At 41.6% G+C, this 24,108-nt stretch overlaps 1 protein-coding gene across 1 annotated transcript; it reads right to left on the bottom strand.

Annotated features, from left to right (window-relative positions):
- Positions 1–1,408: 1,408 nt before the first annotated feature.
- On the bottom strand, positions 1,409–19,369 carry RHOH (ras homolog family member H). Its single transcript, XM_086747713.1, has 3 exons — positions 19,329–19,369; positions 18,155–18,259; positions 1,409–4,606 (listed from the first exon to the last, which is right to left on the bottom strand). The coding sequence occupies exon 3, from the start codon at positions 4,377–4,379 to the stop codon at positions 3,804–3,806; it is 576 nt and encodes a 191-aa protein (XP_086603839.1). The 5' UTR covers positions 4,380–4,606; positions 18,155–18,259; positions 19,329–19,369; the 3' UTR covers positions 1,409–3,803.
- Between the last annotated feature and the right edge of the window lie 4,739 nt (positions 19,370–24,108).

The following is a 24,108-nucleotide window of genomic DNA, read 5'->3' on the forward strand; positions in this document are numbered from 1 at the left end:
TCTGTATTTAAAATAATGTAACGTGTACTTACCGCATTTTGCAAATTATGAAAGGAAAATACTCCTTTTTTTTTTTTCTGCAAGAATAGTTCATTATTTAAATCACAATTCTATATCTATTCAACTTTTTATCCAACTTGCAGAATTCAGTAAAACAATTAGTGACATAAAATGACTTTTTCTGTCAAAACGAGAAGTCAGATGCTGACAAAAATAACAGTGCTATTGTGGTTCTCATTTTAAGTTCCAAGTGTTTTCTCTTTTTTTTTTTTTTTTTTTATTTTAACCTATTTTAATAGCAAGTGAAAGTAAAATCTGTGATAGAGTAACAAAGGGAAAGGGATCAGTTTGAGAAGATAGAGAGGCACCATTTGGGCAATGTCTCTTCGCTTAGCAGAACAACTCGACCCAACTGAGGTGAAGCAGCACATTTATTTGGTCTCCCTCAACCTGCTGTTTTTCAAACCAAAGAAGATGAAGCTTAACATGTGTGCTCAGACATTGTCTGAATGTATTTTGAACATTAGAGACGGATTTTTAGCACCCAGCCACACCCAGGGACCCTGTTGCCCAAGTAACACTAGCAAAACCACCCTGGTAGGGTTTCACGGGAGACCTCAGCAGCTCCTTGCCGCGCACGCCACGCGCAGCAGGGCCGCAGTGCTACAAACCCCGTCCCGCTAAGCCACTTGGCCCAATCTTTGGCTGAGTTCTGCTAGATTTCACTCTCTGCATTTATGTTGCCACACTTTTTGAGCACATCAGTCCTATAGCTCAGGGAAAGCTGCATAATTAGATGCTATAATAATGTGCTTCACAGTTCGTTCCCAGTGAAAAGTGCCTTTTAGCTTTGAGAGTCTGAAAATAACCAGGCTGTGAAAATGAGAACTGGGTTTTTTTCACATAGCACCAAACCAAAACCCCCATTTCTTTATCCTCTCTCCAATTTGGCTTTAAAAATCAGACAGCTTTTGGTGGCCTCACAGTTTGCACTGTGAGCCTATCCACTCTGCTTCACTTAATTGCAAGCAAACCTTGAATTCTTCATTTTGTAATACACTGTTAACAAGCCTTGTGAGGCAAATACAGGTGAGATGGGATTTGCAGTTGGAGTGTGATTCTGGAGCACATCTTCATCTGGCTTAGTCTGATACCACAACTCTCTGGAGCCTTCTGGTCTCTGAATCCGGCATCCTGTGGCAGATACCACAGCACAGCAGCATGAACTGCTGTAAGCAAAGCTTAACTTACAGAGAAAAAAGACCATTTAATATAACATGCTGGCAAAAATATGTCTCAAAAAAAAGTTGAAACCAGGTATTAAATCCATTAGGGAATTAGGGGACCATAACAAAAACGTCCACAATTGTAACAGATTTGAAGATTCACAACGTGACATTTTGCATGTGATATTTAATGTTCAAACAGTAACAATGGCTACTCTTAAATTAGGATTACAAAACCAAAAACTTTCAGTGAAGAGGCATTGCAAGAGTTGAGATGTAGAAACATATTTCTTCCAGAAGCCAAAAGATTTTTAACTGGGCACCGCAAATAGCCACTTGTGTAACTCTGCATAAGCATCAGGCCATTCAGGTTCTTTTACAAACATGTCAGATTTAGTGTTTCAGGAGGAAAAGAATTTGCTGTCGACACCTGAAGAGAAAGAGAAGTAGGAAAGAGAAGAGTACAGGAAAGATGGGTGGTGATGGGAGCCCTTGTCTTGTAAAGCTGGTAAAGATTTAAAGCTGATATGAAAACCTCACATGAGACCAGTATGCTTTTATGACCAGAAGCCTCCTTTACAACCAGGTTGATGAACAGTAGATATTGACCAGCCTGGGAGCTGGCAGGAAGACCACAACATCAAGTGTCCTGTGCATCGCTGTTATTCAAGGTGCCCACAATGCAAATACTTGCTCACCTACATCACAAGTGAGATCATCTCTGGGATTCATAGGAGGGGAACGATTTAATTTGGAATCTCTCTTTATAGAGAACCTCAGAGGTAGAAAAGAGTATGGGGAAGAGTACCCAATCAGTTTTTCAGGGACAAACTATAGATAGATAAAATCTGAGCTATGGCTTATTTGCTTAACAGGGTGACTCCTGACGTCCCACCTCGGATTTGAATCAGACAAGCCACTGCATCCACTCCTGTTGAAACACTTGAGTTGGGGCTCTATCAAAACAGACATAGGTCATTCTCTCGGGATCCATGTGGAGAGAGAATCATCCTACTGTGCTTTGTGCCACCTTTTATGGCACTGTGCTACAGCACACTGACCCTCAAAGGTCAGTTCTGAACTAGCTGAAGCACAGGGAAAAGGAGAAAAAAAATCTTGCTGCACTAAGAAATCCCCCAGGGGATTTCCTCTATGGGCAGCAGAAACTTTGGGATGAGACAGATCTGAAGACCTGAGAGATGGTGCGAGGCAGAGGGGACAGATAACCTGAGAACGAGGGGAACACCACAACTCGTGAGGAACGTACAGCACTGCATGTTGACCCCACTCTGTCTTCTAGCAGAGTTCTCTTATGCACCCGGACTTTCCACCTCCTTAGCCTGGCTTTCTGTGCAGGAGGGTAACTTGGCCTGATTAGGTACGTCAGGATTTGACTCTTAGACTTGCCAGGCTCCCCAGAATGCAAAGCCTATTTCACTCTTATTTTGATACAACCCAGGCAGTCATACTTAGTATGCAAACTCAAAAAAAAAAAAGTTATTTGGCCATTCTACATATGCACATTCAATATTGCTATGTACTTAATTTTTATAGTAGGTGACTGGTTTCACTAAAACCACTGTTTTGAAAAGAAGTATACTAAAAATATGCAAGAATTTCAGTGCTCATGAAAAAGTACATTTCATCCCTAGAGGCTGAAATCTTTTGCCTCCAGAATTACAGCAGGGACAACAGAGGCGATGATAGCACAGATTCATCTCCACCATCCCAATCATATGTCTAAACGAGCCCTGACTGCAAGCCAGCCCTTCTGGGGTTGTCACCAGGTGAGGTCTAGGAAAAATCAGGTTAGTTTTCTCTTGGTTCATCCCATCTTTGACCACATTGCTCAGGAACAAGACTAAGATAACAAAATAAATCTCACAAAGCCACAGGACAGCTGTCAAATGTCCCTAAGTTTTGATCATGCTATGCTGGAAGTACTGGATTTGATTACTGTTATGCAGTGACTCGGGCATGTCTAAGAAGTCCTAGGCTTGCCTGCAGGCCACTGATCGTATGGATAGGACAATTTGCTTCTGTAGTTAGCTAAAGGAAGAACCTCCAAAATATGAAAACAAACTGTCAGCATTTTACAACAACATATACAAGAGTCTTTTAAATAGAACATACAGTAGTCAGATTTTATACACTAAGCTCTCAAAGTAAAAAAACTCCACAGGGACAGACATGTTAAGAAGAGGGGGTTGATCCAAGCAGAACTGTGTGATTAAATAAAGGCAGACAAACCACCAACTGAGGAACATCAACAGAAACAACAACAAAATCAGCACAGCTATTATCTGCAGATCTCCAGGCTAGCCCCACTCCAGTCCAGGCTAGCAAAGTCCAAACGCAGGCTTGTGAATAAGGCCATGTACCTGCACCTTTTGTTTTTCAAGACAGTGCCCATGTGTTTTGGGGGGGGAGCAGATCAGATAGAGTGCACATCTGTCTCACTAGGGGCACCTGCACTGTGGTCCTACCCAGAGTTCTCCTTTGATTCAGCTCCCGTTCTCTCTGCCGCAGTATCTTCGTGCAAAGACAGACAGTGGGCAAAACCACTGCTGACAGTCCTCAAAAGATTTTGCACTCGTTAATGGAAAAGAGCTTCCGCCTGTTCTGCCTTTTGTCTTGATTGACTGCTGTCCGCACGGCGTACTCAAACACCTGCTGCACCCCTCGGTTGCTGAGGGCAGAGCACTCCAAATAGCCTTTGGCTCGTACGTCCTGGGCGAGCCGCTTCCCGTCGATCGAGCTGATGCAGGAAGAACGGTAGGGCCCCGTCTCACGCTGATCAGTCTGAGTAGCCACTACCAAAACAGGGATGCGGGGCAAATGGCTGCGGATCTCGCCAATCCATTTGTTCCTCAGGTTCAGAAAGGAATTGTGGTTTGCCACCGAGTAGCACATTAATACCACATCTGCCTGTTGGTATGAGAGGGGGCGAATGCCTTTGAAGGCATCGCTGCCAGATGTGTCCCAAAGACCTAGGCTGATCTGTACACCATCCATGAAGACATCCACTCCTGTATTTTCATATACGGTAGGTCTGTAGTCATCTGGAAAAGTCTCGGAGGTGAAACGTACCAAGAGAGATGTTTTTCCCACTGCAGAGTCTCCCACCAAGACACATTTGATTGAATCCAGCATTTTATTAACGTCCAGGGCCAAGAGCACTGTCTCTGCACAGCAGGAGTGGGATGGAGAGATGTAGTGGTCTCAGAGGCTTTCTAGATAACTTCCATTTGGTGAGAAACCATCCAAATCTCCTTACTTCTCAAGAGCTGATTATGTCACTTGAGTCTAAAATCCCCTTTGCTCTCACACGGCTCTGTGGTGCTGTCGGTTTTAATTCTTCAGTGAGTCAAATGATGTTTCTGGAAGAGTGAAAATAAAATGTAACATTTATAACCCACAGAGAACAGACCATTATTCCTCAAGATAAAGACACCTGGATAAGTCTTTGGACAGCCATGGGGAGTACCCCTCATGGAGGATGCTGAACCTTGCCGTTCCCTCCCAGCTGGCTGCGTGTGCAACAGCCATGCACGTAAATAACCTTCTTGCTGCTCCACGGGGGCTAACAGTCCTTTCACATCTGCCATTCTCCACTGATACCAACTATTTTTTCCTTCCAATTGTCTGAAAAACTAATAAAATGAATTTAACTTTGGTATAACTGCTACAGATGTGCTTTTAGTGAGACATTTCATGCCTCTTACTTTCACCAAGACTGACAGAATCCTGCATCCCTCTTGACCGATCAGTTCAGATTCCCTTGAAAATGTACCCATGCTCTCTAGAGGTGGTCAAGAGAGAAAAAAAAAAAACCCTTCACTAATCAATCTGACTATTTAAGTAATCCTATACTGAACAGTAATGCAGAACCACTTGTGACAATGAGGAAGCAAAGACTTCAGGTATGAATCTCAAGCAACATGAACCTTAATAGTTTTCAAAAGCAATGAAGGATTCACAGCAAAAATACAAAAAAGTTCACATTTTTTTTCTTACAAATCGCTTTCAACAAGCAAGAAGCACAAGACAAAGAAAGCCACACCACCAATGCTTGCCCCAGTCAAACAATTTCATTTGAAGGGGATACCTCTGCCCTGACATTTACTCTGTTGTAAAACTGAACTGAGAGTACCTCTTCAGAGCATGTAATTGCTTTTGAGCTCCTGCCAGCATTCAGTCAAATTTTCCTATTTTGAAAGCGTTTGCCTCTTCCCCGCTGGCTGTGTGCAAGATTCACTGCTCAAACAGGGCGACGCACAAGAAGCTATGAAAATCGCTAACTGCAAAACTGAAGGCAAATTAGTTCTGCTCCACAAAAGTAATTTTTAAAAGTATCACTGCATAATTTCAAAATGTCCTGCATATGTTACACAAATAATGTATTTCTGTCTCCTTTATATATGAAGAGAGAAGTCACAGCTTCACACTATTTGCACAGAAATGAATGATGGCCACAAAAAAAACATATACTCTACATCACCCTAATGCTCTCCAGTTTTGCCACCCTAAAACCCACCACCCCCACCACCACCCCCCCCCCCCCCCCCCATTTCTAGTACACTCAAAGCTTTGGCTCACTTCACAAAGGGGAAAAACAAAGGAAAAGAAAAGCGCTGGACAAGCTTAGAGATAACATTCTACAGGCATTGACAACTGCTACTGGCAACTCCCCTGCCTTCATTTTGTAGTGAGGCAGTGCCCTACTTCCTCTGCTGCTGCCGGCATACCTGCATCCCTCCCAGCCGATGCACCAGCCGAAAGCAGATGTGACAGCGGCTTGACCAGAGCACGTTCTCTTATAGAGGCAGCACCAAGCCCGCGGCGCAGTCCTCGTTTGTACTGGAGTTACCGGTATCTAGAGGAGTCATTGCAACAGACGGCACTTCCTGGTCTGCCAGCGCAAACGTGCTCTCGCCGTCTCAGCTCACTTCTAGGAACTAGGATGGAGGCCGAGGCCATTTCATGGCATTCCTGGCTGCCAGGAAAAAAGCCGTTTCATGAATTTAAGTTTTGGTGGCAGCAGTTGGAAATCTGCTTTTAAAGATTCAGTAGGTCTAACACCACTGTCTCACCTTCTCTGTTCCCCAAGGGAATTAAACAAGACATTTACAAAATACATCTATGAAAAATTTGAAAAGTGTATGCAGGATACACAGTCCAATTACTTAAATGCTTCATCATCTTTCCTTCAGAGTATTCTACTTCAAAATTGTGTCAGCAGTACAGTTTGAAAACACCACAATTCACCACAAGCCAGCAGCATATGATTCAGACAAAGCTTCATGCTCCCAGGAGAAAGTCAAGTACCAAGTCTCCTTTTCAGAACAAACATTTCTTTGTCACAAGTACTCGTTAATGCCTTCAGGTTCATTATCTTGTGTGTATATTTGAATAAATAAATAAGGATGTCCCAATCATTGACTTTTGCGAGTTCATAAATGCCAGAACTGCAAAAGACTACTGCTCTGCTACTCAGCTTGTTGATAACCAAGTCTGATTATGTTGGCTATTTTGAAAGTACATAAATGATTAAAGACTAAAAAAGATACTAAAGGGTAGTGAATACGGCTAGTCGACATGCACAATAACAAAAGCTGAAATATCCCACCATGACAGTGCAGAGATGTTTTCAAAATAAATTATATTGTTCTACAATCTACTGTACAGAACAAGGTCCAAATTCTGGTCCTGTGGACAGATTGCCATCAGTGGTCCTGATCTTGCTTTTGTTCACAGCCATTTGGAGTTCACTTGCCTCCATGTATAGATGGGACTATATATTTGGATATTAAAGATGTATTTAAAATTATGCACATAGCCTGTCTTTGATGCAGCCTCAGGGTGAGAGCAGTACTAGCGTATTAAAATAATGACACAAGTTCACCTCAATGAATGGAAAACTCTTTAGATTAAACATCAACAGTAGACAATGTCCTTTAAAGGACAGGTCAGTACTGGGCACTTCTATACCTCAGTATGCAACCACTTGTGTAGATATTTACAAAAGCTTTGGTTCCTTGCTCTCAGACTATATACTTCGGTCTTGGTCCAACACTCTAGCATGCTATGCCAATTAAAAGACTGCGCAAAATCTTCTCGTCACAGATGGTTGAGTCTAAGCTGCTGATGGACTTTTTTTTCCAACAATTTGTTTTTCCAAATTTTACTAACTTTATCAAGTCCATTTTGGGTCTGGAATTGCAGATATAAACCTGTATCTTCGTTTACATTACTTTGGTTTATGCTTTCATCACTCGTAATAATAGAAGATTTTCTTTGAATAATAAAGTGAGAGCTTTTATAATATTATTAAGTACAAGAATGTTCATCTAATTCTGATGCAGTCGTTCTGAATAGTGACCTTTAATAAACTTTGGAATTAACCTCAAAGAAAATTCTTGCACTGTTTTAGATAGATCATATTGTCTAAGTAACTAATGCAACATTTATTTTCTTTGCTTTCCTGTTTTTGTTCTCTCTGTCTTTGGAATACAGAGCCCTAGCACTGGTGTGTGGTTATAGAGCCCTCAGACTTCACTGACGACGCAAGCACAAGCAGGTAGAGGATTCAATCCCACGAAAAACTAATCTAATATTTGTTGAAAAAATACTACCAACAAAGGAAAGCACAACTGTTTGTATCAGAAGGGGTAAGTTTATCAACTGAAGCAAATGGGATTTTAATTTACGCCAGGAATGCTTCTGGCCTCTACTATAAGATCACTGTGAGCATGGCTCACTATGGCTAACTGTCTGCAGGGGATGGGCAGTGACTTACGATAGGGGAAAATAAAAAGAGTCGGGAACTCCTAATTTCAAAACCTATCTTGGATATTGATAGTGCACCCTTGGGTAGGCTGGGATTTGGAAGGAATTAGCTCAGACGTAAACAAACCATGCAGGCAAGACTACAGGCTTTTTAGATCAGGCAGTCACAAAATGCTTCAGAGAGTTAAAGCAATTAGCATGCTAACTATTATTGCCATTATCCGGTCCCTACCACAATTACACCTCAGTGCAGTTCCTGTTGATATCAGGATAAGAGCAGCCTAATTTTTCAGCTTGAGCACTGCCTACACTAGCTCTCGAAGAGACCTGACATTGAAAGGAAATAGAAATATTTATACTAATAAAAGAAGCTGAAAACCCCTAGAGAGACTTCCACTTGCTGTGCGCTGTCTGAATGCACATACTGCCTTTGCCTGCCCACATTACTCCTGTAAGTCTCACCTCATGCAGAGGTGGGGTCTGCAAAACAGCGTCTCCAGTTTTTCTCTATTGTGTTGATTGTAATCATTGCACCTTCTAACTCCACTGCAGACACATAAAAACTCTCCTTGATTCTCTTACTTAGAGGCTTTTGATGAGAGGAAGGAGATGTGGAGATTACCCTTACTGACCAGAACAACGCAGCCATTGTAGATCCAGTCTGGATCCTCAGCTACATCACCAGGTTGCCAAGGTCATGCTACCTTGTTTTCAACTCTGGGTGAATTGTACTTGCTCCATTCAGATACAAACCTCCAGACTGCTGCACAGGCCTTGGCTGCCACAGCACAGGGCTACTGAAAACTAATACATCAGCTGTAGTCCATCTGGAGACTGCAGCTGGTCTGCAAGCAAATGGCCCCGTGCTGCGGAGTTTCCTGTCATGAATTTATTAAGCTGATGGTCTGACATTTGCATTAGCTGCCTCCTGGTTTCTAAACTCATCTTAAGATGATTTTGATCTATAGCACTAAGTGGCCCTGGTCTTGCCAGTCTAGGAAATGGCCTCCCTTTGCCACAGACAGCGTCAGCGTTTCAGCCCGTAGTGCCATTCAGTGGTGCTGCCACTGCCATGAAGGAGAACTGGTGCACAGCCCGTACTTTTGCAAAGTGCTGCATCTTTTCCCTAAACTACTCCACCAAAAAATCTGCATTCAATTCATTCACTTTCCCAGCAGGCTACTGTAGGGGCTGTCTTTATTCTCTGGCCCAAGAGCATGATGGCAGGTTATTTCACTGGCAGAATGATTCAACTGTCTGGTATATTTTTCATACTGATGGATTAATTGCCAGGTTATGTCTCAATGTGTTTTTATATTTTAGAGAATTTAGAGGATGCCTAGAAGCTTGGATGAGAGCTTTTGTATAGGTATTTTATCCTTAAGTACAATCATACCTGCAATGGCTTCCTAGAGTTAGAGGAGCAAGCAACATGCAATGAATGAACCCATATTTTCAAAGCCAGGATGTCTTGTCATCTCAAAAACAATCTTCCAGCATTAAAAAAAAATTGCAGACACAACAACTTAGAATTTTTTCTTTCACTCCCTTATTCACAAAACTGAAATCCTGTTTCTGTTTTCAAATTTCTGCGCTTTGTTTTGAAAAAACACAAAACTAAAATTTTTTTATTTCCAATTTATGAAATTTTTTTAAATGGACAACCACTTTCTCAGGAGCCTTTGTGAAAAATCCCTTCTGGATCAAGACAATACCTGAAAATTTACACCTCAGTTTCTTTCTTTGGCAGTTTTAACAAACCAAACTGAAGAAAAGGATTTATGATCAAATACTTGGTCATCTTGCCAACTTTATTATTAGCAAGGGAGCTCAAGTCATCAGATTTAAAGGAAATTCTCTCACATGGAGACTGGGGAATCTTGCTATAAAATAATAACAAATACAGACTAATGTTGTTTAGAAGATGAAATTTGATGTTAAGTCCTAGTAAAGGGATGAAAGCTTTCCATATAAGAAAATATACATATTTGCACACATGCTTACACACTGCACATACATATAAACCTGTATAATGAGATATCTTAAATTAAAAATTGCTAGTTTATTACTTTAGTAATAGTACCTATAATTAATATACATAAGCAACAGATAAGACATGTCTAAAGATGTATTCCATTTACTACAATCACTGAGAAAAACTATTTAACTCTCATTTTAATTACCCAATTAGATAAAATAAATATTTATCTTCAAGAACCCTTTCATTGTGACTAATCACACCTTGATTCAGCTACATACAAATTAAACATGAACACAAATTATTAGAATCACTCCAAAAATTAACAAAGAGTCTGTAAGAATCTGATGTATTGATCCGAGATCCAAAATTCAATAGAAGTTAATGAGATCTGGCAGTGCTAAGTACCTGCTTCAAAATTCAAGCCGAGTCTGAAGTCATTTTTCTCCACACATTTACGGCATGACACTGTAAATTACAGACAATGTGGTATTCACAGCATTGTAGGGCATTTTAAAAAGTGACCCATTTTCAGTATAAATGTTGCACCCCCTCAAAATTTGAGTAAATCACACGTAGGAAAGTAACCCCTTCACAGAGGACCAGCTCATGTGCTGTTCTCAGTCTGATCAAATATCCTCCAAAGTCAGAGCGGCGTGGTGTGCCCAAAGTGTGGCACATGTCCTTGCACTTACGGAGTGTTTCCCTTCTCTAAGATACTGAGTATGTCATGTTCCTTTCCCACCCTTTCCTGTGATAATTTTTCTTCTCTGCCCTTAAACAGAGAAGTAATTCCTCTTGAGTCTCACCACAGATACAGCCGTACATGGAGCAGCTGGTGTGCAAATGTCACACGCGTGTGTGTTCAAGCACAGAAGTTTGCCAACCATCTGTCCGTCTGCGTTCCCTCCTGGGCTCTGTTTTTGTACACACTCACATACTTATATATATGTACATATATTCACCACCGACACAGAACTACTTTTGGGTCCAGATAGGGATACAGATACACTCGCAGATGAACATGGATAAAGCGCTAAGCACTGACTGTAGCGCTATGACAAAGTCACTATGTCGATCAGAATGGACTCTCAGTTAAAAAGCAAATTTCCACCCAAGTCTAACTGCATTCTAGACAAACTGAAGGACTGATATTATAAAATGCATCATATTTAAGTAATTGACTTCAATGAGACTACTGTGTGTGTAGAATTATTCACATGTGGAAATGTTGCAGCTTTGGGCCTCAAACCACTTCAAATTTTTCGTGCCACATCCTCTTTTAACACAGTTCACCTTTCTTCAAGTTTGAGACAAATCAAAAAGGCACTTACAACATATTTTTGTAGATTTTTTTTTTTTACAGGTTTAACTCTTCAAAATCTTCTCAAATTTTTTTGGCTCCAAACTGTGAAGTCCTCTTCTATTTACAACCTCCAACGGTGACTGTGTTCTCTTTCCAGAAAGCCTGGCCCTTTCCCTATTTCTGTTTGGGGATTTTTTTGACCATCTGCAGACACAGGCTTAATCATCATGAAGTATCCATTTCCCTTTCATACACAAGTAATCTTTGTTAGTTTTAAATAAGTATTTGTAATTTATTGCAGAATTATGCATTATTTGCTAAACTGGATGCATAGAAGTCCATATGCATATATATCTATGCAAAAGTGTTGAAAATAAATCAGTGTGTATTTTAAAACACAGCTATTGCAATAATGAGTCTATACATCCATGCACAAAAAAATGACATCCACATGTGCAGGAGTTTGTATGTCTATATACATGTATAGACATATATATACACATACAGCGATACGTATTCATGTGCAGAACACTTTGCTACAGATCCCTGTACAAAACAGAAGCATGTTCAGTGTAAGATGAACATGCCGTCATTTGAAAACCTGCATGTACATTTTGCATCAAAGAATGGATGCGTTATCCAAATGACCATGGTCTTTAAATTACTTTATTTCTACTTAGATGTACGCATGTTTGCATGCACATGAGCAGAATTACTGCTGTGCTAAATCTGGATTTACAACAATGTAGGTATATAACTGATGGATAACAGAGTCTTACACATACACATAAGTTACAAAGTCACACGCTGTAAACAATTACATTTCTACTGCATATGCAGGCGTTAATTTTTTTTAGGCACATCTTTACAATAAGTTACGATTATTCGTTTTTAAGGAGACGCGTGGATTTGTATTAAATCCTGCAGATGTGTAACTTGATAAAATGTTAAAACTAACAACTTGGCAAGTGCACATACACATTTGCATTTGCTGGCGCAAGGGCTTTCTCTCTTTTGGAGCCTGTGTCAAGCCCACTGTAGTGGAGAGGGCTGACTGCAGGGTGTTTCGGCTCCAACCTGGGGTGGGATTGCACTTCCCTCCCTTCTTTGCACAGTGTCTGATCTTCTTGTCTGAGTCCCTTAACACTAACAAGTAATTAATATTAAGAGTATAGCTAATATATGAACAATGCAGTTCATTAGGTCATGTATTTGCATAAGTTTTATTTCAGTGGGAGGTAAAGGTGAAAGAGGAAAATATTAGTTAGAGCAGAATTATCCAATGTTTGATGGAAGACTGTTTTTGCATATTTTGTGATAAGAATAAAATGTGTTGAACGTATAGGTATTTTGAGCAGCAAATAATGATGTTTCAGTTGATCAAACAATTCAGAATAATGACTTCGTGATAATTTTTTTTTATATATATTTGGGAAGAATGCATATTTACTGCGTGTCACTGTTCAGCTTTGTCATGATGAATATTAAACTTTTTGAGTTAATAAGCAAAGCTAGTAAAGTAAGCAACAATAATTTGGTTGGTTATTTATTTTATTACACTGAGAAACTGGCCGACAATTTTAGCTTTTCCCCTTAGAACTGCCAACAACAAAGAGCTTTTTCTTGTCTCTGTATATATTAGATGATTGTTTAAAATCATAGTCTAGATTTCAGCCAGAGGGAAACAGCTATCTTTTTAAGTTCATTCTTAAATTTTATGTGTGCACACATGTACATTAAAATATTAACAATTTTGAGGGCTTGCTTGTAAATATTTCAATAACTTTGCAAGTAGAAGTTGCAATACAAAACATAAAATTATCATAACTTTTTCTGCATTTGTTGATTTAAGGTATTTATCCTTTTAATGCATTTTAATAAACTAAAAAAAAAGGAGTTTCCTTCCACAATCCATCTCACAACTCAGTATTCATGCACTGTACCCAGCACAAGGATAACATAAGAGTTAATATGTATTTACAGGACAGGTAGGAAAATATTTTTTCTCATATGTAGTCTCCCTAGAATCCCTTAATTGTAGTAAATTAAAGTAAACACAATAAATGGGCATGCCTACTTGTCTACATCAATTTGCCTACATCCTATGCATAGTTACGATTAAGGTCCAATTTCAAAATTTCATGCTGCCAAGATTTCTTTTTTTTTTTGGGACTAACACAAGTTATACCTGGTAGTTCAGATTTTACATTTATTTTTATCTTACACCAACCATATGCCACAGTAGAATATATATTTCAGGGCCTGTTTTCCTTTACTTTTCTCCAATTCCAGTATAACCTTAATCTCTTGTCACTTTTATATAAAACATAGAATAATGCAGACAGCACTAAGTCATATGGAATAAGTTAAGAGGAAAAAAGCCTCTACTCTTTACCACCAAAAGTAATACATAAATCCTTCTCACTCATTCTTCAGTTCAGTATTTTGAGAAGCCACTTCAGATACTTAAAGCTGACATCTATTTGGCTTTCATTTGGTTTAAAGATCACGCATATCCGCATGCTACGGTAAATTTTAATGCAGAGTTTCTGTTTTTCAGTGGGAAGCATATAAAGTTTTCCTTGATATTCTTGTTTTTTACATATTTTGCGTGAAAATGATCACACATAGGAAAAGAGAGATATTTTAGGAGAGCTATGTTTGAACATTATGAGAACATTCCCCATGCTTTTTTTTGAATCCTAGTGGACTTGATTTAAACTCAGAGATATTTTACCCAACGGCTTTTCATCCAGAATTAAAACTCCATTGAAAGATACATGAATTTTAAAACCTGCATTTAAATCGATGGAAACAAAATAAATTACATGAGGAATTTTTAAAACAAATAGTTTAGAATATATTTTAGTAATGAGAAAAACACAAGCACACAGATGATGAGAAGAAGTTAACAGATAATTCAGTATGTCATTAATTCAATAACTTTGATCTCTAAAGACTTTACCAGTTCTTAAGCATAGTCATTTAATGAAAAAAAAAAAGACAAGCTGCAAACTGTGTGTCCACTTGCATGCCTATCAACAAAAGGAGAGAACAGTTTTCTTGCCAGAGTGAGAGATTTAATATTCTTTCAGTAACTGTGCGCACAGGAGATGACCAAAACAGACCACACAGGGGTCTTGGTCTCACACATTTATATTAGGAGAGCCAATCTTATCTGTAGTTTGACATAAACCAGGGTAACCTTCAAAAGCAACTCACTGTCACTTGTGAGGAAAAGAGACATCACCAGATGGTACAACAGCCTCAAACCCGGCAAGTGTCAGTTATTGAGACTAGTACTCCACACTCACAATTGTGTGTGACAAGCGGCATCATGCATGGTACGTAACCACAGCCCTTCGTACCAGCTTCTGCCAGGAGAGGTGTTTGTTCCCTTTCCGGCACATGCTGGGTCTTTCCTATGCAATAGGTCACCACGGCCCCCCACTGGGGAAACCCCAAAACCATAGCAGAATCCTCGTGTGGTTTCCAGGGGGTTCATACATTTTGTCAGATAAAGACAACCATGCCAAGTTCAGCCCCACCCTCATCTCTTAGGAATTTACATTTCTCCTTGGCTTCTGTAACCAAAGACCAAATGCGATTCCTTGTGCAAAAGAAATATGGCACAGACACGGTGGCAAGCGATTTTGTGGGTGGGAAAGATTAAAAAATCTGCAACAAATACATGGCACAGCCAAGAGCAGGGCTAGGCACAAGCAAATACTCCCATACCCACCCTGCGAGGAACACATGCATGCAGTAAGTGTTCAGATCATGTTCCCCACTATCCTCCAGCTGCTGTGCCAGAATGATGGCAATCCTCCAGCACAGCCTCCAGCAGAACATGCCCTGCTGGGACTGTTTCTCCCTGCTACTTTGGGACTTGCTCATTTTAGACCCAATACACCAAGATTTTGTACCCTTGACTTACAGTGCTCATGCTCACTGCTGCATTACAGAGGTTCTACTGGCTGCAAACGTCTCCCCTTCCACTACAGACAGACACTTTTGGTGGATTAAGAAGGTTTTCCAGTTCTTCATTGACTTAAGAATTGAAGCACAACTAAATTCTGCTAAGCACATATGAAACTGTATTTGGTTTTGTGAAGAGCTAATGGTAGGCTACAGCCCACAAATTTTGTTGTTACATCATTTTGTTGTATTTGTGTGATCCTGTTCGGTATTTTAAAGCAGTAATGCTTTAATAGTGGGCTTCAGACAGCTGCAGCCAACTGCCTTTCTTAATTACTACACTGGGGTTATCCCGAGACATTTTTCAGTAGTAAGCTGACGACACCAAGCTATGTGGTGTGGTTGACACGCTGGAAGGAAGGGATGCCATCCAGAGGGACCCTGACAGGCTGGAGAGGTGGGCCCATGTGAGCCTCATGAAGTTCAACCAGGCCAAGTGCAAGGTCCTGCACATGGGTCAGGGCAATCCCAGGCACAAATACAGGCTGGGCAGAGAATGGATTGCGAGCAGCCCTGAGGAGAAGGACGTGGGGGTACTGGTGGATGAGAAGCTCAACATGAGGCAGCAATGTGAGCTTGTAGCCCAGAAAGCCAGCCACATCCTGGGCTGCATCAAAAGAAGCGTGACCAGCAGGTCGAGGGAGGTGATTCTGCCTCTCTACTCTGCTCTGGTGAGACTCCACCTGGAGTACTGCATCCAGCTCTGGAGCCTCCAAAATACAAAGGACATGGACCTGTTGGAGAGGATCCAGAGGAGGGCCACAAAGATGCGCAGAGGGCTGGAGCACCTTTCCTATGAGGACAGGCTGAGAGAGTTGGGGCTGTTCAGCCTGGAGAAGAGAAGGCTCTGGGGAGATCATATTGTGGCCTTCCAGTACCTAAAGGGAGCTTATAAGAAAGATGGGGAGAAACCCTTCAGTAGGGCCTGTTGTGACAGGATGGGGGATAATGGTTTTAAAATAGAAGGAAGCAGATTCAGATTAGACATTAGGAAAAATTTTTTTCTAGTGAGGGTGGTAGAACACTGGCACAGGTTGCCCAGAGAGGTGGTGGAAGCCCCATCCCTGGAAACATTCAAGGCCAGGTTGGATGGGGCTCTGAGCAACCTGATCTGGTTGGAGGTGTCCTTGCTCCTTGCAGGGGGGTTGGACTAGATGACCTTTAAAGGTCTCTTCCAACCCAAACTATTCTATGATTCTGCGCTGTGCTCATAGCATGGAAACACTTGAAAACTGCTGATTTAAAAAAACCACATACCACTGGCCAAAAAGTGAGAACATAATTTGGAAACGATGTTAAGCTGTGTACTGTGATGCCTGAAATGTCACATTAAGACTTTGAAACAGGCAAGTTTCACAGTTACTTCTTTTATTTCTTTTCAAAACATAAAAGCATTATTGAAAAATCTGCAATTTTTCATTGTATGGTCAATGCCAAATCGAATTAATCACTTGAATAGTGCATTCAGTAACATTTGACTGTTTCTTAATTAAAGCTATACAATCACAGCACCAGCACTTTACGAAAAGAATGGAGGTGTTTGTTTTAGGGAGAAGAGGCATTTTTCAGTGAAAATCCTTTTCATTTAAAGCTCCTAACCCAGCTGCTGCTACGCACCTAGAGCTGCACAGCAAAAGCAAGAGGAGAAATTAATCTCCCTGCCTGGATGTCCTCCCAGTGTGTTATCAGAAAGTGTCACTGAGAAAAGCACCATGGGGGCTTCTGCTGGTGCAGCCCCACTGCTCTACAAGACAGGCCAGAGGTGCAGCCTGCAAGACCGCCACCATAATTTCTGCTCGTTTCCTGTGTGCTCTGGGTATACTGCAAACTGTCCACTCACACCTTTAAGAATATATGTGGCTTGCCCCTTGCTGTCCAAGAGATTGCCTCCCTGGTATCGCTGGCACTGGCAGCTGTTACCAGCTGGTGCGACTTCAGCATCAGTCTCTCAGTTGCTGGGTTTAGGCAGTAGTGAGAGTGCTTTCATTTGATCCCCAAATTCACACTCCCAATGGAGCAGCTGAGTCAGAATCTGTTAAATTTGTACATATAAACATTTTCTTGAGAAAGCTGGTCACTGGGCTGGAAAAGTGTTTTTAGTACCTTTCTGGAGGTACGGCTCCCACTTCATGGTTTTACTGTGCTGCGTGCAGAGACTGTCCTCTGATGTAGGCAATAACATGAGGCCAGATGCTTTTCTGCCATGAGACCATCTTACACTGCTTTGGCATGGTAAAATTCCCTTAAGATAGAATTAAAGTACAGTAATTTACAGCCACTTTGCCCTGCCTTGTCTTGCTATATATGCGAATCAAGCCTATTTTTTAAATTTTAATTCTTTACTCTGGAACTTAGATAGCAAGTACAGATTACTTATGAAAACACAGATTCTCTACAAGTACAAAACTACTATTTTTCCTGCTTTGTAGCAGCTAATCTAGTGAATATAATATAAATCTTGGTATTATGCCCCACCAAGGCCTACTCTCTCAACTTAGCAGGAAGCAAGTGCATGCGGGGCTTTTCTACCCTGCGGTTACTGCCCAAGTCTCAAACATGGTATTCACATCAAGTCTGTACACACTTTCTCTAGTAAATTTGACTTCACTTGTGTGGTACATCTTCAGAGCTGTCTTTGAAAAATTAGATTAACCCACATTCTAAAGTCGAGTAGGTATATGTGCATGGTCTATTCTACTGGAACATTTGTAAACATCCACTGATCTAAATGTTGGGGTTTAGAAACATAAAATACAAAGCAGCACAATGTGATGCACAATCACACCTTATTCTGGCAGAAGCAGCAGACGGGCATGTACTCTCATCAAAAAAATGCTGACAGATCTGCTTGCTAACATCTAATCTAATTTATCTTACCTTTTTCTTCTGCAAATATTTTCTTCAAGACAAAACCCGTGTTAAAGCTGGTGACCTCCAGATGCCACGGCCCCACTCCTGCCCCGTCCACAGGTGGAAACACAGCTGAAAGAAGAAGTTAGAAAATCTTTTTTTTTGCGGGGACCTGTGTCGGAGGGATGGTTCCGGCCTCTATGTGCTTCCTCCTCATTCACCTTTTAGATTAACTACCTCCCATTGGCAATGTGACAAGACCATCCCACCACTGCTAGAGCATCGTAAGAAGCAAGTTTTGTAAGCAGAATCTAGAAATGGGTGTGCACAGGTGTGCACACATGCACACACGCACATACCGCTCTCTAAGGGGACCCCACACCATGAGCATGCCACGGTTGGCTCAGAAAGCAGAGAAGAAGAAACTGTGGGGGTGAGACGAAAGCAAAGAGTTACAGCAGCAGCCATTTGGACAGCAAACAAAGTCCTTCCATCTCAGAAGGCAGCAGAGGCGCTTGTTAGAGCGAGCGAGGCCAGGCAGCCGCTGGAACCAGAGCCAGTGACAGATATGTTGGCAAATTAAAAATACTTTGAATCTCACTTCAGTCCTAAGAACCTAGATTTCACCTTTCTCAAACTCTCACCATAAAATCTTCACACAAATTTGCTTGTGAACATTTAAGATGAAGCAGAACCATTTTTTCATAACTGTGATGTACTTCACAAATGGGGAAGAAAGTTGTCCTTTGAGGTGTTGCAAGTTTACACATACCTATCTCTCCTGGGTTCATAGTTCATACAACAGCAAAGGGGATCAGAATCAGACCCACCATTTTTAGAGTAATTCCCGTTTTCTTTCTTTTTTCTTACATCAGTTAACGTGGAAAATACTAGCATGGCACAGCCCATCACACCCCTCTTTCTACTTTTATACAAGGTGTTTTTATGCTAAAGTAGAAACAAACTCTGGAAAAAAAGAAAATCCAGAAGATACACAACCTGGGACAGGTTTATACCACTGTTTAACAGTATATCACAATCCTCAGTATTTAACAGAGGGTATTAGAAGTAAAACTGATTATGTGAATCAATTTAATAAACTTATTAATAAAAGTAAAACTAAAGATACTGAATTTGATTCAGAATATCAATTCACATTAAGAATGTTAAAAAAAAAAAAAAGAAAATGCGAAGAACTCACCAGACGCAGGAAGCTGAAAGCGGCTGTTGGAAATAAACGTTACGGAAGTCAACTATTCTAGACGAGATAGGGGAAGAAAAAAAGAAGAGTGGTGTTGTGTGTTCTTTTTTCAGATGGACTTCTTTTAGCAGATTAGAACAATTATATTATTGAGAGGAAAAATAAAAAAAGCAAAACCTCAGGAGGTAACCAGAGACCACTGGACCTACAGGCCAAATTAGTCCTGGCAACTGGGTCTAGCTCATCCGGAGGCAGCAGTGCGAGCAGAGCCAGATGTAGTGTGACGAGAAATAGCGGCGTGGTTTAGGGTAAGTCAGCTTCCTGGTGAGAGCTCCCCAGCTCTGCCTGTGTGGGTTTTGTTGCGGGTTGGTATATGAGTGTATATGTCTTTCTCTCGTTGGTGACTATGGTAGCAGATGTAAAACCTTGAAGATGGGGGAGGGGGATCAAACCTCCAGACTGCAGAAAGCTTTCTCTTTGCACTCTGCTGTTCCTACAGCCGCCTCCTCTCTGCTACAGCGGCTAACGGCATAGCGCAGCCCAGCAGCTCCTATATGTGCCAGGAGAAAAGGAGCAGATTGACAACTGCCCGGCAGTGCTACATGCTAGTCACACTCCAGTAGCATGAACGGGACTTGGGATATTTTTATGCAAGCTGGAATACAGCCCTGCCTTAAAAAAAAAAAAAAAAGAGAGAGAATTTAGATGTTTAATTGACCTTGTGCAAAACCCAAGGCAGGCACTTATGGGCTGATTCGAACTTGGGTTTGTCTTAATTCAGTGAGGATTCCCCAATAGCACTCGGTAGGATGGACCAGTATCATTTCACTAGCATATATGTCCTCTCTTCTGCCAGTATAAGGAGGCTGAGCAGGAGGAGGGACCACAGGCACGGAGACTGGAGACTCCTGCCTTTCCCAACATAGACAACTTGAGCGGGCCAGACTCTCGTCACTTCCAGCTTTCCTACCACAACACCGAAAGCAACGTTCTGATGATAGTTTCAGGACTTCAGGTGCCAGGTCTATTGTCTATACTCCAGGAGCTGTGGAGCACAAGAGGTTGTCCACTTTGCATGATCAGGCAATCAGGCTGCAGGGAAGGCATTCCCGTCACACTCTCCTGAAGTAGCCCAAGAGCCCTGGCACAGCAGGAGAGCTGGCCCAGAGCTGAACACAAGGGGCCCCGACAACCAGCGCAGTGGGCTGTCTGCTCCTCAGGCAGAGGCATGAGCAGTGGGTTCCCCAGCAGTGGGTTCCCCAGCAGTGGGTTCCCCAGTGGCTCTGGAGGCAGAGAAATGGAACCCAAGTCCTTTTCAGGAAATATTTTAGGCTCATGAAGCCATTTCAGACCATCTCTGTCCATGAAGCAGTAGGAACAGGGTGCCTGATCCAGATCTAAAGCCATGCATTTTGTGTTCCTTGCAGGATGGGAACTCTCTGAAGACAACTAGCACATTTGTCCACATTAACATTATGATAGTACAATGCATTCCAACATAAAGTCATACTGCTTCCAAGAACGATTTTAAAATAACAGAATAAATTACAAGATAAAGCAAAAAGGAAGCAAAAAGATCATTTATGTATAGATGAGAGTCAGTTTGTGCCAAAAATATAAATATCTGCAGAAAGAATATAACCTGTGTAAACACGCTGTAAACCTGCTGATACAAAGTCTGCAGAACAGTGCTGCACATTTAGGCTGGGGAATCAATTTGTTTATTTCCCCTATGAAATGAAATTAATTCAGTTAATTATCAACAGGGATGCAGGTAAGGAAGGGTGCCTCACAGAAGGCATTTTTGGAATACTATCTTCTTAAAAGCATCAATCTTCCTTTAAGTTTGAGGCAAGATTTTGGATAAGGGGCTTCACTGCGTTATCAGTTTATGTGAGAACTTGTATTACTTAATTTTCACATTAAACACCTATTTTTCTGTTTTTAACTGGGTTTGGATTTCCCAATACCAGTGCATGCAATCAAGCAATAAGTTTCCATTGCCATTGCAATAAAGAAAATCAAACGCTCAAGCATTCTGAAATGTTTCCACCAGAACCCTGTGGCTTGTCAGAAGTAGAGAAATAAATACCATTCAAAAATTATATTTATCTAAATCTCTTTGGTGATCATCACCCATTTTAGGTCTGCTACAGATAGCAGCTGCTTAAAAATGCCACTACTCTTTTCTGTTTTGCGCTGCGGACTAATCCAGATGTGAAGCCATCTGGCTCAGTCGTTTGCATTTTGGATAAAGAGTGCATCCATCTGTAAAATACTTCATAAACAACTTTTGAATCAAGTCAGCTCAGCAAAAAAACCGAGACTGTAGAATAAGAAACGTGTTCTACTCAATTTCCACCCATTTCCCTCCACTGTGCTTCCCAGAGCATCTTGACCCAATAACTTCCTAAAACTAGTTGAATGTCAGATTTATTTTTGCTTCTTATACCCTTTGGGGGCTTTTTGAATAAAAACTTTAGATCTTTCTTAGCGATGCACATACTTCATGCACTTGCTCCATGACTTCACTTCATAGTGAGCTGGAACTCCACGAAGAGACCCTCAGCTCAATGCTCTCTGCACAACACATAGGCAATTCCAAAGTTAGGTGTAACATTCCAGCCTGACATGTTTCTCTTGATCCTTATTTTATTCTTTTGTCTTTCTTACTGAAGTTTTTCTGCTCCTTTTCACCTCTTCATGCTGTGCAATGAAGAAGAACATCTGGCTGTGAGAGAATATTGTTAATACAATCAAAAATACACCACTTCTCCTTTTTTTTTTAAATTCAGTATGAGTCATTATCCGGGACTTTCAGAAACAAACACTTTGTTGTGGAAAATATTTATGGGGGTGGAGTGGAGGGCTGCAAATTATTTTTGCATTGAAAAATAAGTTGACAGTGAAAAATAAAGTCTTAAACCTCACGTAACTAAGGGTTTATGACCAATTATGTAAAATAACATCAGCTAGGGTTTTGCCATGTAAAGGCATGGGCTGGTTCACAATGAAAGGTCACCTTTGTCTCTTAATCCACTGATTTCTGTCTCACTTGGAGAAACTGGCAGGCTGCTGATGTTAGGAAGGGGGGTGAGATCAAGGAAGGAAGCTATTCCTGTCTCCTCTGTCTGATTTCCTTTTTGTTATCTGATTTGCTCAGCTCAGATTTTGGTCTGCCTCAAACAGTACAGTGTGTGCAATGCTCAGGAAGTAAACCATGACACTCTTGCTACCCCTTGTATTTAGCCCTACAAGCCTTCCTCCTGTCCTAGATGATCATTATATTATGCAAAATAAAACTAATTGTTGCTTGTGTTGAGGCACTGCACCAGAAATATAAACAACACACAAGAAGGCTGCTTATTTGGTTAAAAAAGAGCCTAATTTTTTTGTTAACATTTTCAAAGGGAAACAAGAAAAATGTATGTGGTGAAGATGCCAGCTGTGTGTTGGGAAAACTGGGATGTGGCTATTTGCTTTGTCGTGGGCTCCTAGGCAGTTTAGGAGAAATCAGGTAGGTCACCCAGACCCATTTCAACATGGGAGTGAAAGCATTTCCTTCCCAGGAACAGACAGCTCAGAGAAAGGGAGGCTTCCTTGCAGCACGGTGGAGAGCATTGCTAAGGTCTCTAAAGTAGACACAGCAACCTCTGCAGCACTACTCATTGTCAAAGAACTAAATCTGAAAGGGGAAATGAAAATGCAGTTTCACCAGCAGTTCCTACATGGATTTTGGTAAAACTCTCACAGTATTAATTACTTTGCCTTGACAAATTTAGGCTCTGGATCCTAAATGGTGGTTAGACACCTCTCAGTTTTGGTATTGCAGTGGTTCAAACTGAAGCGCATGGGGATAAAACAAAATCCAAAACACAGCATGAGACAGGTTCCTGACACATTGTGTGTGGAAGACTAGAGGTCTTCAGAAGGTGAGTCAAAGCCTGCCAGCGTACAGAGGCAGCAGCGTGCCTGACACAGAAGCCTAAACTCAGGAGCATGCCTGAAATGCCACCCCCTCCCCATGGACCCTCCTGCCTCCCTCCTGAGTTACAGAGCAAGTTATAAAGTTTAACCCTCAACTCAACTCAGCTCAGCTCTTGAGCCCCTTCCCAAGGCACTGCCTCTTCCCTGAGACATGCCGAAGGAGCCGATACAGCCCTGGCACAGAGGAAGAGGCATTGTGCTGCTAGCAGGGAGCCAAGGCCACAGCTACAGGTCCCCACTGTTGTGGGCATGGGCTCCACAGCAGCTAGGCAGCACCTCTGGCCACCTCCTCCGCTGGTTGCCATCCCTTACCTGGCAGGGTGTCGTAGTTCAGCCCTGATCAGGACCAGACTACGCAGTCTCTCTCCCGCTCCCCCCACCCTCCAAGAGAACAGGGGGAGATGATATAAGAAAAACGGCTCAAGGTTTGAGATAAGGACGGGGAGAAATCCTTAAAGTTACCGTCACGGGCAAAACAGACTCGACTTGGGGAAAACTATTCATTTATTTTCTAAAATTAGCAGGAGAATGAGACAGGGAACAAGATAACCTCCCCCCACCCCTCCCTCTTCCCGGGCTTAACATTATCTCTACTACCTTCCCCTCCCGAGCGGCACGGGGGGGGAAAAGGGAATGGGGGTCGCGGTCAGTTCATCACGCGTTGTTTTACGCCGCTGTATCATCGTCAGGGGAAGAACTCCTCGCATTCCTCCTCTGCTCCAGCGTGGGGTCCCTCCCATGGGCCACAGTCCTCCGTGAAACTGCTCCGGCATGGGTCATCTCTTCCACGGGT

Source organism: Chlamydotis macqueenii, chromosome 4, assembly GCF_036417535.1.
Source record: "Chlamydotis macqueenii isolate bChlMac1 chromosome 4, bChlMac1.mat, whole genome shotgun sequence".
Taxonomy (NCBI): Eukaryota; Metazoa; Chordata; class Aves; order Otidiformes; family Otididae; genus Chlamydotis; species Chlamydotis macqueenii.

Excerpts from the sequence above, each read along its gene's own strand:
- RHOH (XM_086747713.1), bottom strand. The coding sequence starts at position 4,379 with ATGCTGGATTCAATCAAATGTGTCTTGGTGGGAGACTCTGCAGTGGGA.